The 18,447-nt window shown below is 40.1% G+C and overlaps 1 protein-coding gene across 1 annotated transcript in view; it reads right to left on the reverse strand.

Annotated features, from left to right (window-relative positions):
* COL9A1 (collagen type IX alpha 1 chain) overlaps positions 1-18,447 on the reverse strand; it is an 82,616-nt gene that overhangs the window by 57,608 nt on the left and 6,561 nt on the right. The window contains exons 5-10 of the mRNA XM_026507133.4: positions 16,939-17,335; positions 5,395-5,478; positions 4,583-4,603; positions 3,069-3,143; positions 2,697-2,732; positions 2,511-2,573 (exon numbers count right to left, since the gene is read on the reverse strand). Coding sequence (XP_026362918.3) covers positions 2,511-2,573; positions 2,697-2,732; positions 3,069-3,143; positions 4,583-4,603; positions 5,395-5,478; positions 16,939-17,335 — 676 coding nt within the window. The remainder of the gene's footprint in view (positions 1-2,510; positions 2,574-2,696; positions 2,733-3,068; positions 3,144-4,582; positions 4,604-5,394; positions 5,479-16,938; positions 17,336-18,447) is intronic.

The following is an 18,447-nucleotide window of genomic DNA, read 5'->3' on the forward strand; positions in this document are numbered from 1 at the left end:
GCTTACTTAGGTCCCCTATGGCCAGGGACAAACAAACAGCAAACTCTGATCCAGTTACTCATTTTTCATTATTCTCAATGTCTAGCCACAATTTAAGGTAAAAGATTTGTTTAGAATGTCAAATGAGCCAAAGGGTACAGTAAGTCAGAATCTTGTAAGCCTCATGTGGCTCTATTTCAAAATCTGGTGGAACCATACCGATATTTACAAATAATTAGAACATATCAATTATAAATTATTTTTATGATCCATTTAATTACCCATATCATTTTTCTTGGCTGGGAATTTAGATAACTAAAAATTCACTATCTTTTTCTATTTTCTCTGATTATTCATCTATTTAAGATACTCATTTGTATCCACATGAGGCAAAACTACAAGGAAAGAGAGTGAGTCTAAAAATGAAGAAATCTAGTTTCTTTCACTATCTTAGCCGCTAAATAATTCTGGGTCCCTGAGGAAACGGCATGTCCTCAAAATTATTCTGTGTTCTTATCTGTGGAGAATAATATTAGCCAAACTTGCCTTCCAGGTTATTGTAAGGTTAAAAGAAATAATGTCTGTGACTGCACTTGAGGAAAAAATTTCTACGCAAATGCATATTAGTACAGTTAACTTTTTGCTTAGTATGGTTAACTTTCTGTTCTAGGAAATGCCTAAAAGACTAGCACATACACGGATGTCTTACTAGGGAACTGCAACTATAGACCAAGACAAAAACTCCTGGTTATGACATTGTTAACTATATTGTACTTCTAAAGATTTTTAAGCACTTTCATTTGTTTATCCAAAATTTCTATTTAAATGGGGGAATTAGATTATAAAACAAAACCAGGCATTGTCTTTATGACCTTATGGTAAAAGGTAAAGAAGAATGTGTAGCATGTTGAACATGCTACAAAAGCACCATTGAACTGACTGCACAGATAACTCTAGCCCTCTCTGTCTGAAAGTATTTCAACTCAGTACCAAGGGAAGACTTCAGGTGATTAGTTTATGCTTCAACCACCACAAAATTAATAATAATAACAATAACATAATCATATTTTTTTTCACACAAAAGCCAGGTTCAAGTTTCATAGGAATGCAGAAATCAACCCATACTGGCTACTGTTTTATAGAGTATCAGACTTTTTTATTATGATGTGACAGTTTCAAGTAATTCAGTGTTGCAGAAAGAACTTGAAAACCAACAAGTTATATAATTTCAGTTCATATTATACAAATATTAGTTTGATATTCAGTTTGTATTATCCAAATATCAGTTCTTGGGGGATTCTTCCACACTCACTTTGCATCACAGAGAAAGTTCAAACTTGGGGCTTCGAACCGTAAAACAAAATCTTTCCTAAAGTACTAAATAGCATAGACAAATCCCCCCATAATGGTAATCTTTATAAAGAAAGCATATCTTAATAAACATTAAAATCTAGCAGTTTTTTCTTCAATATGTATAAAGACTAGTCAAAAATTCTTGGGAATTACAATCACAGGTTTTCAGGTGCTTTCTTTGACTTAGAAAAGTCCTTAGGTTTTGGAAACCACATAAAGTAGTAACTTGACAGATAACTTGATGAATGCACCACTGTATGTTTTCTGAGAACAGATAACTTTATTTTACTTCACTTTGTATCCCAGGTTTAAAGTCAAGGGCTGGCCTGCAGTAGGACTTCAGTATCTACTAGTCCAGCACATGGAGACCAGAGAAGCAGAGTCCTGAAGTCATTATGCTCTGAGGAAATATTATTTACTGCTGGTTTATCCTACAATTTAGCTTGAGCTTTCTTCAGTCGAGCGAAGGGACAGGTGTAGAGGTGGATAAACTGGAGAAAAGATGCTGATTCCCAATTTTCAAGCCACCCTACTCAGCTTATTTCTGTCAGTGATGCCAGTCAAGAAAACATGGGAAGAGGAAAACTAGTTTTGAAGTTCCCATTCTTTGTGTGCTGACCATTTCCCTGCCCCACCCCCACACATCCCCCACTCACTCCGGGCCCTCCCCTCAAAAGTATCTTTCTTACTTCTCTTCTTCATGATTTAGGAGTACTCTGCCCCTGCCTGCAGGTCCTTTTCTAAATTACACTAGGAAGTGCCTGTGAAAGGGCAGGATTAAAGGCGACTGGCTGCGAAGCCTCACCAGAGCCCCAGCAGAGCCCAGTAAGGTTCGTCTTCCTCCAGCACCCCTGTGCCGGAAGTGGGGCTGAGAGTTCAGGCGGCGAGCAAGGAGTGGAGGGTTAGGGGCAGGCGCCGGGAACCCGTGGGGGTTTTCTGAGCGCAGTGTGCTCTCCCCAGGGGGCCGCGAGCTCTCTCCACCCTCGCAGGACCCTTTGCAGAAACGGCTGCCTCCACGCCACGCGGGGACTACAAGGCCCAGTTCGGGGCCACAGCCCTGCCTGAGCGTGGATTCCCGCAGCCCGCATCCCCACCAACCAACACATCGCCACGTCTCTCCCTCTCCTCGCCCCCCCCCCCCACCTCGTAGCCCCGTGCGTGCGCGTGCGCCTACTCACGTCGGCGCCCGGCGTGCCCGGCTTGCCCGGAGCTCCTGGCTTGCCCGGTTCTCCAGCAGGACCCTGAGCAGGGAGGGGGCGAGGCCGGGAGAGAGAAAGATGCAAAGTTGAGACTCTTGGGACTCACGTGGCTGCAAACCACGTCTAAAGGAAAGAAGTGAAGAGCGAATGCACTGATGAACTTACCGGAGGGCCCGGGGGACCCTTTGGACCTCGGTCACCCTGGAGCGGTAGTAGAAAAGGCAAGAACAGTCCATGAGTGGGAGGCGCTGAGGACCCAGCTGGGAGACTCCCACGCGTGTTCACCATACAGCTCGGGGACGGGGACAGGATAAAGCTACATGGCGGAGATTCTTGACCAAGGGAAGCAACTGAACATGTCTACCTCATCTCTCCGAAAATCCCCAGGCTTCTATAGACGTTCCAACCCAGCTCTCATCCATGTCCTAGCCCCCCTTTGGGTGGCGGGCATCTGGCCCAGTCAAAAAACCCATCCCGCTGGAGAAAGGGTAGGAAACGGCAGGACTGGAGGAACAGAGAACTAGAGTAGAAACTTACGTCGATACCATCGATGCCTGGAACTCCAGGGGGGCCCGGGGGCCCCGGGGGCCCCTGCTCGCCCGGGGGACCTCTCTGACAAAAACAGCACAGACGGGTTAATGGAGCACGTTGGGCGACAAAGAGAAACTGGCGCGGTGTCCTGAGGCCCCCACCTCCACCCGGTAAGGACACTTCCCTTTGGAGGACTGAGCCTTGAAACTCGATAAATGAGTATGAAACTCCCAAGGGACCCCAGGTTTCTTTGGTTCCGCCATATTCTGAATGAGGCTTAATAGTGTGGTTCGAGCAGAATCTAGGCCCCACGGTGGGCACTGGGGTCTCATGGCCTCACTCCTACAGAGACCATTAAACCAAAGGGGGTCTTGAAGAAGGGAGAGGCTGATGCGTCTTTTTTTAAAGGGACTCAGTGATGAAAATGGTGGTCATTCACTACCTCCATTGGATTAGTAATTGAAAGTCAGTGTTTTGGCTAAAATGAACTGCTCAGAATGGAGGCGCTCCACCTCGGATCGTTTTGTAAATCTTTGTACGTCCAGTGGAAATCAGGGGAAAATGCTAGAGGAAAACTGGGGAGGATTGGGGCAAAAGAGCCTTGAAACCCAGAGAGGGCCTGGCCTCATTTCGAATTTACCTGCATTGACACTCTCTTGCATAAGGTCTTTGCACCTCGCTTTAAAATTTCAGACTGACCCTAGGGTATTACCGCTTTTATCGCTTGCAAAGAGCTAAGCTTTGATGGTGCTAGAGGGAATACTGGCGTCTGAAAATAGTGTGAGCATGTGGCTTAGGGAATGTGGGATTTTTTTTCTCTACTAATTTAAAAAAAGAAAAAGAGGGTAAAAAAGCTTCTTTCATCAAGGAAACTTTGTTTTTCTAAACTCCAATGACCAGACAGGTTACAATGGGGTCTTTGTAAGTGAAACCTCAAACCACGGCTGGGCTCACCCGCCCCCGCCGGGTCCTCTCCCGCGCGGGAGGGAGGAGACGCCGGAGCCTTCGGGAAATTGCTGAAATTTTGACTGATGCCAGCCAAGGCCGCCTGGTTCCAATCCTAGAGCGGCGGGCACCGCTAGCAGGGCTCGAGGTTTAATGCTGCCACCGCGGGCTGCTGGAGCTGAGAGGGAGCTTTAGCGCCTCTAGTCTGAATTCCCGCCTTCTCCAGAAAGGCCTGCTCTTGAATGCAACCAGGAGGGGCGAGGTGGGGGAGTTAAGAAGCAACCCGGTAAACCGCCCAAGTTTAGTGACGGGTCCCAAGTCACTAATGGCCATCAGAGCCTCTGCCTGCAGCGTTGGGGCCCAGCTGGGGGAGGAGACGCCTTTCTCGACCTAAGGGTCATCTAGGGTCCCCGACTCCGACGGTACTCGCAGCAGGTGCTCAAGGCTGGAGGAAGAACGCGGCTGCAGAGCCCAGGGAAAGCACTGCGCCTTCCCCACAGCTCCCGCGATGGCCGCTCCTCCACTTTTCCCTGCGTGCACTTGAAAAATGCAAGCACTTCTCGCCCTCAGCTTACCTGGTCGGTGGTCTCACTGGGCTGGAGAAGAAAAGACGGGGAGAAAGTGAGAAGGCTCTCCCCACCCCACCCTCATCCCCACACTCGCGCACAACTTACTTGAGCCATGCACAAGCAGAGCCCAGACAGCAGCAGTCGCAGCCCTAGGGCCCCTCGATCCCGCGCCGTCCAGGCCATGCCCCCGCCACCCTCTGCTAATCCCCTGGACGGACTCTGCCTCCTGCCGCCCCGCTAGCCTTCCGGACCCGTCACACGCATAAAGTGGCACTTCTCCCCCACAAAAAACGCCCCCGGGAGTAGTCTTTGCAAAGGTGCCCAGCCAGGGGAGGCGTACGTGCCTCCTGTTTATGAATGGCCCTGGAGAGGGTCCTGGGGATTGGAGGAGAGCTTGCGGGCTGGAGGACGGATAGAATGACAACAGTCCCCCTTAACCCTTTCCCCGCCGCGACACAGGCAAGGCCTGAAAGCGCACTTCTGCCTCTGCTTCCGCCTCTTCCCATCCGCCCAAGTGTAGTCTCTCGCTGTCCACTGCAGGGAGGGGAGGGGGGGAGGCGAATGGACAGCCAGTGTTCTCGGATAGGTGTTTGGAGGAGGAGGAGTGAGGGTCATAAGCCACCAAAGGTAGACCCAGACACCCCAAGGTGGTTTCTACCGGCCAGGCTGTGGGTGGGACCTGTGTTTCCTTAATATCTATCTGATAATACAGTAAAGCCTGAAGTCTTTAGAAAAAGAGTGAGGAGGTGGGGAGTTTAAGGAGGTGGTGGGAGGTAGGCTAGGTGGAAGTGTCCTTTGCAGGTGGTCAGTGGACTCACAGTTATTCGGACTGGCAGCTCATGGCAAGTTTCTCTCCTGGGGCGTAGTGGGTCACAATGGATCAGCATCCACTGAAGTTCAAACTGGAGAAAGACAGTGGACAGTCGATTCAGATTCTTCTGAAGGACAGAAGCAGGTCATTTAAGAGAGAGAGAAGTTTGTAAGTGTGGCCCAATTGTTAAGTGACTGGAAACCAATTTGAACTGGTTGACCTCAGTGGACCAATACTCTTGTTCCTTGAATGCAGATTTTCCAATGGATATGGGCTGGAAGCCTTTCCCAAGTTTCTCTGATGATTGAATGTCGATGTCTGTAGCTCTGTAGTATTCCAGTGTAGCCCTAGGCAGGAACAGACCACAGGCACTGACTTTCCATTTCTGTCCTTCCACACCCTCAAGATGCAGATTCTGTTAAAATGAGGCCCTGAGAGAGCAAGGAACTGTCCATGTCACAAGCCAGTGTGAGGGTCTGGATTGGAACCCAGGGCTGCTGAACTTCAAGGAGAACACATGAGCCAAGAGTTTACACGGGAGAAGATTACAGACAGAGACAGCCAAAGTGGTAGCATCTAGGAGGAAAGGAGAGGAGAGAAAATCCAGTCCTAGAAATTTGCGTGCTAGAGAAGACATTCTCCATGGAGTATTCATAGCTTAAAATGGAAATAGGAAGGACTGGAAATGAAGGGAATGAGAGGGAAATCTGGAACTCAGGGGAAAAAAAACAAGAGAATAGAACGTTTAAATTTGGTGTTATCTCATTCATTGGTTGAAGAGATACAAAATTTTCAGACACTTGAAATTCAAATATGCCCTGACAAGTTCTTACATTTTAGCAGGTGTTAAGAGAGAAAGAAGGAAACAGGAGAGAAACAGTACAACGAAAGAGTGACCAGTTTTGAAGCAGAAGGCCTCAGATGACAAGGTAAAAAAAAAAAAAAAAAAAAAGATGTGCAACATCCAGCACTTCCATTCTGGCCTATCTTCTTAAATTGAGGAAGTTCTTTGCTAGTCATCTCATTTCAGATCCGTATTTCTTGGTCAGTTGATTCTTCTGGCATTATGCAAATGTCTAATTAACTATCAAGGTCCCAAATCTAAAACATTATGTCTTTTCTTTCATCCAGTAGTGATTTACACTCCATCCCACCTGCCAAAATGTCCCTAGATCTCCTGGATCTAGCATTGAGTTAGATACATTTTTTCCATTATTATGGAAACATCCAGAGTTGAGGTTACTGAATGAAAGATCAGACTTGGAGAGGATGAAGGATGAAGTCCTTCCCTTCTACTCATTATGAAGGGAAGTTAAACAAAAGGAAGTTTTCCCTTCTATAAAGGGGTGAAAATAAGACATTAAGCTTTCAGATTCCTGCATTTGCACCTCTTCTTAGATGATTCTAACTGTCCTGGTTGCTCCCAACCCTACCATGGCTCTTCTCCAGAAAATATGGGTATCTGGAAAAATGAAGTAAGTGGGATGAAAAGAAAGTGAACAGCTAAACCAAGATATATTTTAAGATGGAAAGTTCTCTATAAATTTTATGAAAATTGTGTATTCATGGTATGAATTATTTAACAATAGTATACTGACATCCTACAAAAGAACTGCTTTTCAAGCCACACAATTATCTTACAGTTAAGCACATCACTTTGTCAGATACTTTATCTTTATTAGAGTAGTCTCATTTGCTTGGGAAGGATTTTATTTTGGTTTTGTTCTAAACTGCAGGGGAAATTTTAATAGGAAGCTAAAAGAAAAGAGAAACAACCTTCTCTTAATGACTACTAAATACCTAGCTGTGGCTCAAACAACTCTCTAAAGCCATTCACACATGAGTAAAGTGGGGCAGAGAGGTTAAATCATTTGCCACAGTCACACAGCTAGTAAAAGACAGAGCTAGCATTCCAAATGTGCCTGATTGTAAACTAAGGGCCTTCTCTACTCCTCTACTTAGCCTCCCCCAAGAATACATCCCATCTCCAGAAGCGGCCATCATTTTCTAAGCCAGTAACCAAGGGATTTGGTGATTGAACTTTCACATTAAAGATGAATAGAAAAGAAGAGTGCTCTAGAAATTAAAACTTTGTAAGCTTACATCCAACATCTGCTAGAAAACTTCAGAACAAGACTAAGGAGTGTCCCTAAGAAGTCAGACCTCTCCCTGTTTGCATGATTGTTACGCAAATACATCCAGAAGCAAATTTCTAATGCTTCTCCAAAAACTGACAACTATTTCTATATGCAGTTACATATTCATGTGTATAATAAAATATCATATAGGAAAGAGGGTTATAATTCTTTTGCTTCAATGATTAGATAAAAATATTACCGGAATAAGTAAAGGTGTCTCCACCCTCCCTAACTCTCAAAATAAGAAAGACCATTCATATATTTTATTAACTAAGTCCTTTGTGAACTGGTAACTAACACTAGGCATGCATTGTATATGTTTGATATTTTGATTCTCAAATTCATAGCCTAATCACCTTGAGAAACTAGTTATATGGCTAACCGGGAAACCTATAGCCTTTGTTTAGATACTTCATTAAAGTTACTTATTGTAAATGCAAAGTAATTCATTAAGCTGTTTTCTGAAAAATGTAATTCTCTCTGGATAAATTGGTGCACCTGCTTAAATATGCAAGATGCAATTGTGGCACAGGATAATGGGGGAATGAAATGTAATTCATCTGTGAATACAGGCTGGGTTGTTTGGAGTGCCACATAGATCAAAGGTTTCTGCACACATCTGTGCATCCACATAAACACCACCTACGCACTAATAATCATCTATACAACAACCATTTTTTGGCATGCAATATGAATTCCAATTTGCATGTTAATTATTTTGAAGGAAGATTGGCTGAGTTCCTTACTAAAAGTCACTTTCATTACACATCAAAAATGCTGATTTCCACACGTTTCTCATTTTCATACCTGGAATCACACTGTTCTCTTTGAATACCCACTGACAAAATATATGTGACGAATATTTTAATTTAGTCCTTCAGTCAACATTTTTGAAGTCCTAATATATGCCATGCAATATAGCATAGGGAAAATTCTAGGGAAACTGAAGATATTCTCCTCCCCATAATGAGTTTACAGTTTGTAAGACTTGAGAAAAATACAATAGAGAAATAAGAAGCTTTTTTTTTTAATCAATTAAACAGAATGCCCTAGCACAATTCATCCTTCTCAACATGAAGTACTTCGTCATTGTCTCAGGGAGAACTGAGCTGTCTGATTGTAAGGTGCCTTACATCACCCAGACTTGGCATTATCCAGTTCTTTTCCATGGAACATTAAAGTATAATTCCATCCCCTAAGCCAGAGTAGTGTCCAGCAGACAACACACTGAAACAAGGAATTTTGGCACCAACTCTGTACTCTTGTAACAGTGCTAGTGATTTCTACTTATTTCGCTAGGTTGTTGAGAAAAATTAGTAAGGTATTTAAGCTTTTCATAAAAATTAAGGAAAATCTAATAGCAGACAACTATCTTTTCCTCCTGAGAGAATTCTAATGGCAAACTATAGAACTTCGTTCAGTATTAATGAGAATAGAACAAGGCTTGATTTTTTTGCATACTGAATTACGATTAAATTTTACAAGTATATAATACCTAAAAACTAGCTCTTCAAAGATAAATTCTTTTAACAGGAGAAATGTTTCATTAAGCTTTTGTCTACTCAATGGCAACAAAGATTTAAAGAAATACTTGAACTCTGAGATCTCATTTTTCTTTTCAGTTTATGACAAAGTGTTGGTCTCTACCATCATGAGAGACCTCCTTCAAGTGAAGCTTCCTAGTTGCTAAGCAGAAGGCCCTAAACCGCCCTGAAATCAGGCATTTCCCCAACTCTCTGTAGACTAGGCCCTGCAGTTCGAGACATAGTGCTAAGAGTGGTCATTAAATATGAGTAGGTGACAGTCAACCGAATCATACCAAGGGCAGAGGCAGAACAGTTAAAGGTAAGAACAGTAGACTTAGAGTTAGCAGACCTGGCATGTAGTACTTTATTCATCTTTTTATCCAGCATATCCTTATATAACACTCTTATGCGTTTTGAGATAGAAGCTATGGAAGATACAAAAATGTTTAGTACATAGGGCAGCATCTAGGCCAAAAACTGCTTTTGATGTTATATATAGTATCTCAGTTGATGTACAACATGGCTAAGGTCATCAGCAAGAGATCATATAACCTGTAACATGCGAGTGAGGCCCTGAAGAGCGATTGAGATTCTCATAGGCAGAGATGGGGAGGGTAAAGATTAGAGTTCTAAAGGCAAGAGGTCACAGTAACACAGCACAAGAGGAGAAGTGATGTATCAGAAGGGATTAGATTCACTGTGGCAAACAGTAGACATTCGATTTTTTTTCTCTGTTGAATTCTAAGCTAAGGAATTTGAGTAGTATTGGATAGCTAATTATGGACCATCATCAAAGATTTTCCTGCACCAGGGATATGGATGGGGAAAGGTGGCCTAATTTAAAAGGCACTTCAAGGGGATTCATGTGGTAATAAATGTTCAATCCTTGGAGTCAGAAAGAGGTGACTTTAGTAGAGCATAAAGGAATGTTACACTCTGAGCTATGGTGAGGCATCCTCAGTTATCTGCCCGTTTAAAAAAAAAAAAATCATCCCCTCATACCACATCCCTCTTCACCTGCCATCCTGTTTTCTGCTCTTCTCCATTTAAAACCCAGAAGAGTTGTCTGTATTTGTTGCCTGCAGTTCTTATCCCTTCTATTCTCTCTTGAAGACTTTCCAACTGGGCTTTCACTCCCAATACTCCAATAGGTCTTTTCTCAAAGTCACTCTCATGGGTTTCTGAATCTATCAAATCTCAGTCCTCATCGAATTTTATCTGTCTATGGCGTTTGAGTGAGTTGACCATTCTACCCTCCTTAAAATTTTATTTCCCCTGTAAGTCAGTACCACAATCTCCTGATTCTCTCCGATATCACAGGCTGCCCTTTCTGGTCTCTTTGGCTGAATCTCCCTCATCTCAGCAACCTTTAAATGTTGGTTGTTTCAAGTTCAGTTTTGGAACTTCTCTACTGCATTCGTCTCTCAGTGATTCATTTCACTGCATGGCTTTAAACACCATATGTACGCTGACAACTCCTAGAGTTCTATCCCCTGCTGGGCCTGCTTGTTGAACACCAGAAAACACACCTAACTGTCTGCTCAGCATCTTCTCTTAGATGTCTAATAGTGATCAAAATCCTGATCCAACTTAGAGGTTCCAAACCAACTCTTGATATTCTCCCTGATACCTGCTCTTCCCATAGTCTTTCCCATCTCAATAAATGGCAACTATATAATTCTGATTAATCACTCCAAAAATACTGGTGTCACTCTTGATTTTGTTCTCTTACACTTCAAATCCGTTTACTTTATCCTCAAAATGGGTCAGGATCTGACCACCTTGTACCACTTCCACCTCTACTGCCCTGTTCCAAACCAAGACCAGCCCTGCCTGAGTTATTGCAGTAGTCTCTAAGTGTCTCCTTATATTGTACCCCTAAGTGTCCTGTCCTTCTCTTCCCCTACATTTTATTGAGAAAACAGCAGCCAAGGAGATACTTTCAAAAAATGAGAGCATATTACTTTATCTTTCTAGAACCATTGGATAGCTTCCCATCCCACACAGCATGAAAGCCAAAATGCTAACACAATTTCCCCACCCTCACTCCATCATGTTACCCCTCCAGGCTCATTGGCTACTTCTCTCAGTCTCACTTCAGCCTCACTGGTCTCCGTGCCCTCCTCAAACATAACAGATAACACCAACATAAGTCCCTTTTCACTCTATATTCTCCCTTTTTAGAACCCTCCTCCCTCAGAGAGCCACATGCTAATATCCCCAACCCCTTCAGGTTAAAATGTTCTTTTCTCAATGAGGCCTTCTCTCCAAGCATCCAGTTTCCTGCTTCATTTTTCTCCATAGTATTCCTGAGCACCAGGCATTCTATACATTTACTCATTTATTCATTTGTGTCCATATCCTCTCCCCAGAATGAATGTAAACACCATTGGAGCTTTAATTTCTGTCTATAACTTAACAGATGTTTAATAAATAGTTACCAAATGTTAATTAATGAATATATAAAGGTGAACTATCATGAACTAAGAATTGATAGGATTTATCTTCTGGTTTGATTATCACTTGGGGCAAACCCCTTCCTGTGTCTGGCTTTCAGTTTCTTCACATGTAAACTTAGAGGTTTGGAGTAGATACAATCAAAGTTTCCTCCAGCTTTAAGAGTTCATGATTCTCTTGACACCACATTGTAACCAAAGAAACCAAACACACAGAGATTAACACAAAGAGGAGGAACAAAAACACTGAATTAATCTCTTGATTTACAACCACCCAGTCTACATAACAAAGATTTTTTTATGACCTTAGCCCATATACATTTTAGTAGAAATAGGAAAACTAATAGCACTTTTTTTTTTTTATTATTGCAACAGTATGGGCACAGCTGAGGCCAATAAAAAATTTCAGTGTTTTCAATTTTCCATTAAAAGCAAGTTTGACCCTCATTTAGTTTATATTCTAGTTATCATAGTCCCTTCCTTTGATTATGGCCCCTCCTATGTTAGCAGATTTTTTTCTGTGTGCTTGTCATTTCATTGCTACCTTGTTGAAAATCCAGCTGATATTGTTAATATGGTTTACAATGCAGCAAGCTAGATTTTATCTCCAAAAAATTGTCTTCACAGTCAGTATTAAAAAATATTCCATCAAATCACACCAAAGTGTTGTAAAGAGAATTTCCTGTGGTTATGTATACATAACATAACTATTTCTTTTGTATTTATTTCATACTTACAAGTGAAAGAATATTTGTAAAAGGAGTATTTGTCAAAAAACAACTTAATAAGCAAACCTAATAGTTTAGATATTATGCATAGTAGAGAGTATGCATTTCTTATATCACTGAAAAATAACTTTCCTACAATATTTCTTAAATACCAAAAAGAATATTAACCACAACCTCATAGATGATTTTCCCGTGTTATCATTTATGAAACTTTCAGTGTTTCTGTGTGTGGAGATTAGTATGATTTAATTCTATGGAGTAGAAGAAAGGACTGATAGCTTCTCTATCACTAGTTTTGATAGTTCTTTCTATTTGCTCTCACATTTTCTCTGAATTTAACAAAAATAACATAGAGTAGGACTCTTGAAATATACTTTTAAAGGCACTATATCTTCTGATTATTTTCCACATTGGTTTATTTTGAATAAGCATAGGTAAAAAGAAAAAGGTTTTAAATCATGTATTTGTAAAACCACATAAACTCGTGCCCTTCTTTAAGCCCAAACCCCTAGTGTACATCCCTGAAAAAGGAGAAAGGCTAACTTTGTTTTCTAATAGAGCTGTACCAAATAACTCTCCTAGGCAATCATGCTGACAACAAACAATAAAGAAGCTGTCATAAAATAACACGTTTTTATGGTATGCTGCCAGAAAACTGAGCTTTGCAGTGGGATAAATGCCACCATCCTAAAATATGGGCACAAAGGAGAATAGGAAATATGGGATTTATTGCTATAAAATCAAACTAACAATGTATTACAGCAGTACATTGGGAAAAAATATAAAATGCTCTGAGCCCACTAAATAACCATGAATGATGAGAAGGTGTTTGAGTTGTAGATCACGTGAGCCCCTGTACTGCAAGCTTTATGAAAAACCTCTTGAAATTGGTTTCCTTTTCCAATTTAGAAAAGGGAAAGAGACACAAGATAGGATAGATATGGGGAAAATCACAAACAAGTACAATATAAATGAGTCTTTTAGCATTAGTGCTCCATCAAATGTTGTTTTCAATTGCATTTTTTATTATGCAGTTCCTAGGGCTACCTTTTGACATTTGTTAATACCTTTAGGAGGGATGTTTGCTTTTGATTTATTTACTAAAGAGAAGCCAGTGTTGATCCTGAGAAAAGTATTCAATTAATCTGGAATGTCAAAGATTAGAATGAATCCAATTTCATGAAGAAAAATAGAAAAATATACTCTTCTTTATTGGTTTTTTTTTTTGTTATTAGCACATTTCACTCTAATTTAAAATTTCTCACACATAAATATTGACAATTTGCTCTCTCCAGATGGAGAGAAGGGTGCCCTATCAGTATACTTCTACCTCCCAGAATGTAAGGATATTATTACTCATCCCTCTCTAAGTCTTCTAAGGGATATATGGTCAATGTTAAGCTTCAGTAATAGCCAGCAACTTCAGATTTCAGCCAAATTGGTGAGAAACCAAAACATAAAACAAGAGTAAAAACAAGGGCTTGGGATCAACTCATGGACACTTGAACTTGGACTTTGGGAACTTGTATGAGTATTTAACTATTCTTGGTCTAGAAAAGTAAGGAGCAGTGTGGGAAGACTAATAAAACTTGGAAAGGGAAGAATTGATATATTTAGGAATTCCCTAATGAGAGCCCCTCTTCCTAGAACACTGGACCCTGTCTTCTCCTGGATAATGCTCATTCAGCCCCCAGGGTTCTCTAAACATCAGTAGACATGATTGTACCTGATTCTACAGTAGACGTAATTGACCTCCACTCTCATGCCTCCCTGGCCTGATCTGAGTGGGGAGCTTCTTCCACGTGCTTCCAATCACTATCATGATCCTTATCATGTTGTATGGTCATTGTTTACTTATCTCAACCCCTCACCCTCAAGGGACTGAACTGAAGACAAGATCTGTGATTTATTTAACTTTGTATACTGAGTATATAGGCACATGATGCAAATTTACTAAGTTAATAAACAAGTAGGATTATTGTCTGAGAACATGTTTTATACCGTACAATCCTCCTTCTTTAAAAAAGAAAGCATTTATTTTGCTTGTCCTGCAAAATAAATTCTGAAAATTCTATGCACAAATGCCTTCCAAAATGAAAGAGAGGAAGTGCTTTAAAAGGAATGATATATGGTTATACAGATTTTTACTTTCCTCAAAGGAAAGGTAGTTGGTACAGCAGAAAATAGGTAAATTAGAAATTTTATGCCTAACATGGCTTCTTACAAGCCAAGAAGCCCTCTTGAAGTCACATCTTCAACTGAGAAATGGAGATAATCCTATCTGCGCTTGCTATCTTATAAAATTGTTGCAAGGATAAAATAAATTAATGGGAATGAAAGCATTTTTGAAACTAAAAATGGCATATTAAGGGTATTAAGATGCTTAAAAAGCATAAATGCGTTTTCCTTACATAGAATTTTCAATTTCTTTGTCTAATATAGGGTAAAAATTGAGGAATACATTTTGGTGACAAGTTTGAATTTGACATTGTCACTGTCAGTCCTTGGATGTAAATAGGATTTTTTTTGGCCTATAACTTTGACCCGTTTTAGTTATTATTACTACCACCACCACTATGTCATCAAATATGAAATTTTAATGAAGCTTTAGGTTCAAGTCCCTTTTGTCTTTCCTTGTGGGAGAGTGAAAATTCAGTATAAAGGAAAAAAAATTGTTCATGCCTGTTTCAATTACTTCTAACATTGGCTATTGTGTACTGACTTTGAAAAGCTCCTTGGTGGACCAGAGGCAAAATATAGTATCAGCTGCCAGGTTCTTTGTTGCATGCCTACACATGACAGAATAAAATAGAGGATAACTGGTCGTAACTGGTCTCCACTCTGATATGAGACTAGACTTGGCAGAAAACCTACAATCAGCTATAACATTATTAACTAGACTATAATATATTGAAGTAATATTGAGACTTTACCATTCTGGCAATCAAAGAGTTTAATAATGTCCTCGCATCCAGAATTATAATGATTTGAAATGTTTTACAAGGGATGGGTTAAATGGGTGATGGGTATTAAGGAGGGCGCTGGTTGAGATAAGCACCAGGTGTTGTATGTAAGGGATGAATCACTAAATTCTACACCTGAAACTAATATTATGCTGTATATTAACTGGAATTTAAATAAAAACTTGAAACTACAAAAAAAATTGAAATGTTTTTCAGGCCAGTGAATCAATAAATCAATTCGCAAGTACTTGATTGATGTTCATTATATTAAAGAGGTGCCTTAAGGTCTCCCTGCCCTTACCACATGGTCCAGAAATGACACAGATACTGCAGAAGTTTGGTGTTGTCTGCAAACCAATCCCATGCCATTGCAACAATCTTGCTGCACAAAATTTCAAGATGGCACAATAGTGGTCCCATTGGCTTTTTAACCCAGCCACTTGAGGTGTGATAACTCATTAGTTGAAGAAATACTTTCTCAAGTGTCTACAAGCCAGAGCAGTAAAGTGGCAGTTACAAATTGCTTCCTGTCCTTCACAGATATAGAAATTTCACACTACCCTTCACACTAATCACAATTCTTCCCTTGAAAATACGTTATTTGAACAATTCCATTACTGAGAGCCTGATAACCTTTTTCCTTTGGAGAAGTACACAGAAACAATTCAAAATCATTGTATCACCCCTGCTACATGCCACGATATGAGTTTTGTGACTAGAATTTAACAGTTCTGTATGAGAGAGAGAGAGAAAGAGAATATGTTGGCATCAATAGTTTATTGAGCTCTAAATTCTTTAAGTTCCCCGAAAGAACATTTATCCTATAAGATATATTTTTTAAATTCCTGTAATAGCATTATAAAATATCCTTTTAAAGGATTGTTCAATGAAAGTTTAACAATTCAAAATGATAGAACTGTATGGTTCTAGTTGGCACAATTATTCTGTTATTATATAATTCCTAACATTTATATCCATGGAACTCAACAGCAAAATCCTGAACAGAGTTCTAAAATCCTTTACTTTTTACTTTTATATGTCACGCAAGACCTACTTCTAAATACATATTATACCATCTATATACTTTTCATTCTTGTTAATCAGATACCATATGGCTTCCTAACCTTCTCTCTCATGCCCTGCAGTTAGTATCACCTACCCTTCTTCCCCTCATCACATACACACACACACATTTTCACATATACATTTCATCCAAACCAGCTGGTCTCCAGACCTTTGACTGGGCCCCTTATTCTCTACTTCCTTTTTATTTAATGCTCTTTCCCTCAGCTAGTTCAGATCCTTCTATTTCAAGGTTCATTGCCTTCAATAAGCACAGAATTCTGGACTTACCGAATTCACCATTCATCTTAACCTTACTTTGACTATTCTTATTAGCTATTTATGCACAATGTGTACCACATCAGTATTGACTTCTTTTACATTGCCTCTGAAGGATTCTGGGAGCTCCAGGTCGGCATGTAGCATCTTCCAAGTAGACTTGAAATTCCTCAAGATCAGGAGCCATTTATTTGACTTTCTCTGATTGCCCATTCCGTTTGATACTTGCTATGCTCAAAACGGGCACTGAATGCTTTTTAAGTGCTTGAATGAATTTTGAAAATGAATAACTGTTCATTGGCTAAGATGTTCAGATGATTATCTAAGATACCTGAAGTATTAGTTTTTAAGCAATCCGGTTTTGTTTTAATCAACCATAGTGTATGGTTTTATACTTACCGGAACAGAAACTTGAGGATTATCTGCAAGTTTTCCCAGCACAGCAAAGCCATCAACATCGATTTGGCCTCTTGGCTTTATAGGTAAGGATTGAATCCTGTTGCAATCAACAAAAAGAGTAGCACTACTCCTTTCCACACCAATCATGATCTTATGCCACTGGGAATCAAATAAGGAAGGCAGATTTGGAAAGGTTACAGTCTGGAGATTTCCATCCAGTCCCTTGTATGAAAATGCAACAGATTTTGTTTGGCCATTAATCTTCACGCCAACTTGCTCCTTCCCTGAGGAATCCTGAATCTGCCAAATGCTCCAGTTCTTTTCAAGTGTGCCTCCAGTCATCCGAAAAGTAGTTAAAAAGGAGTATTCTTCAGGCAGACCACTGGGATATAAATTCCTGAGTAAAATTTGAAAACGGTAAATAAAAGTCTTGTTTTCTGTACCCATGCATATTACCATATTCCCTTATTATGCTTTCGTAGATTCTAGACCTACAGAAAGGCTACAGTGTGAAAAACTGTGCCCTGTTTGTTCTTTCATGACTGTCCGTAAAAACCTTCAGAGAAGTTCAATCATTCATGTATGTTAATGCTCCATCCTAAAATACACATTAAAAAAAAACCCATTCCTCATAGCTAAAGAGGGTTCCCAATGCCACATAACCCCAACAATATTACTATTTATGCTACCTAAAGAGCTCCTGTTCAGCAATTCCATCTGAGCCAAGAAACACATTCTTGCAAGGTTCTTGGCAATATTTCTTCTACAAATTAAAGAAGAGATCTTTTGGAATCCAGATCAGCTCTACTAGTTAATAAAGCCATTTAATTAAAGCAGCTTTTCATTTTTTTTATTTTAATATAGTACATTGTTAGGAGTACTTGTTATTTCCATAATTGCTTGGATTGTTCCCTCCACAATTATATCCTAGACCCACATATGCATTTTGAGTATCAGTAACTGTATAGACTTGAGAAGCTCCTTCACACTGAGCATGTTAGAGCACACTGAGCATTAATTTTGTTTGGCAAATAATCATATTTGACATTTCTGAAAATAGTTACAGACCAGGACTCAAAGCTCCAAATAACCTTCCTTCAGGTCAGACTCCTGTTAAATAGCCCCCTCTTGTGAAAGTAAAAAAAGAGAAAGGCAAGAAGAAATATCTGAGTGGATGCTGATTTGATTTGTTATAAAATGAATAACATATAAATTTATTGTATTGGCATGTGTTACTGCCAGTTGCATTAAAATATATTTTGGGGGGTCAGGAATTTCTAAACCAAAAAATTATTCAGTTCCAAGAATGTTTAGCAATAAGTGAAATTACTCAACTTACTAAGATTTTCTATCTTTAACTATCAAACTTTATCATCCCTCACAATAGCACGGTTATATGTTTAATATAACTTACTTTATTGCAAATACTTTTGTACACCTTCAATAAAATGGGTCAATTATGTCAACAAATTTCATTGCTTTGCTGATGTTATAAAAATAACAAAAATA

This window comes from Ursus arctos, unplaced genomic scaffold (assembly GCF_023065955.2).
Source record: "Ursus arctos isolate Adak ecotype North America unplaced genomic scaffold, UrsArc2.0 scaffold_29, whole genome shotgun sequence".
NCBI lineage: Eukaryota > Metazoa > Chordata > Mammalia > Carnivora > Ursidae > Ursus > Ursus arctos.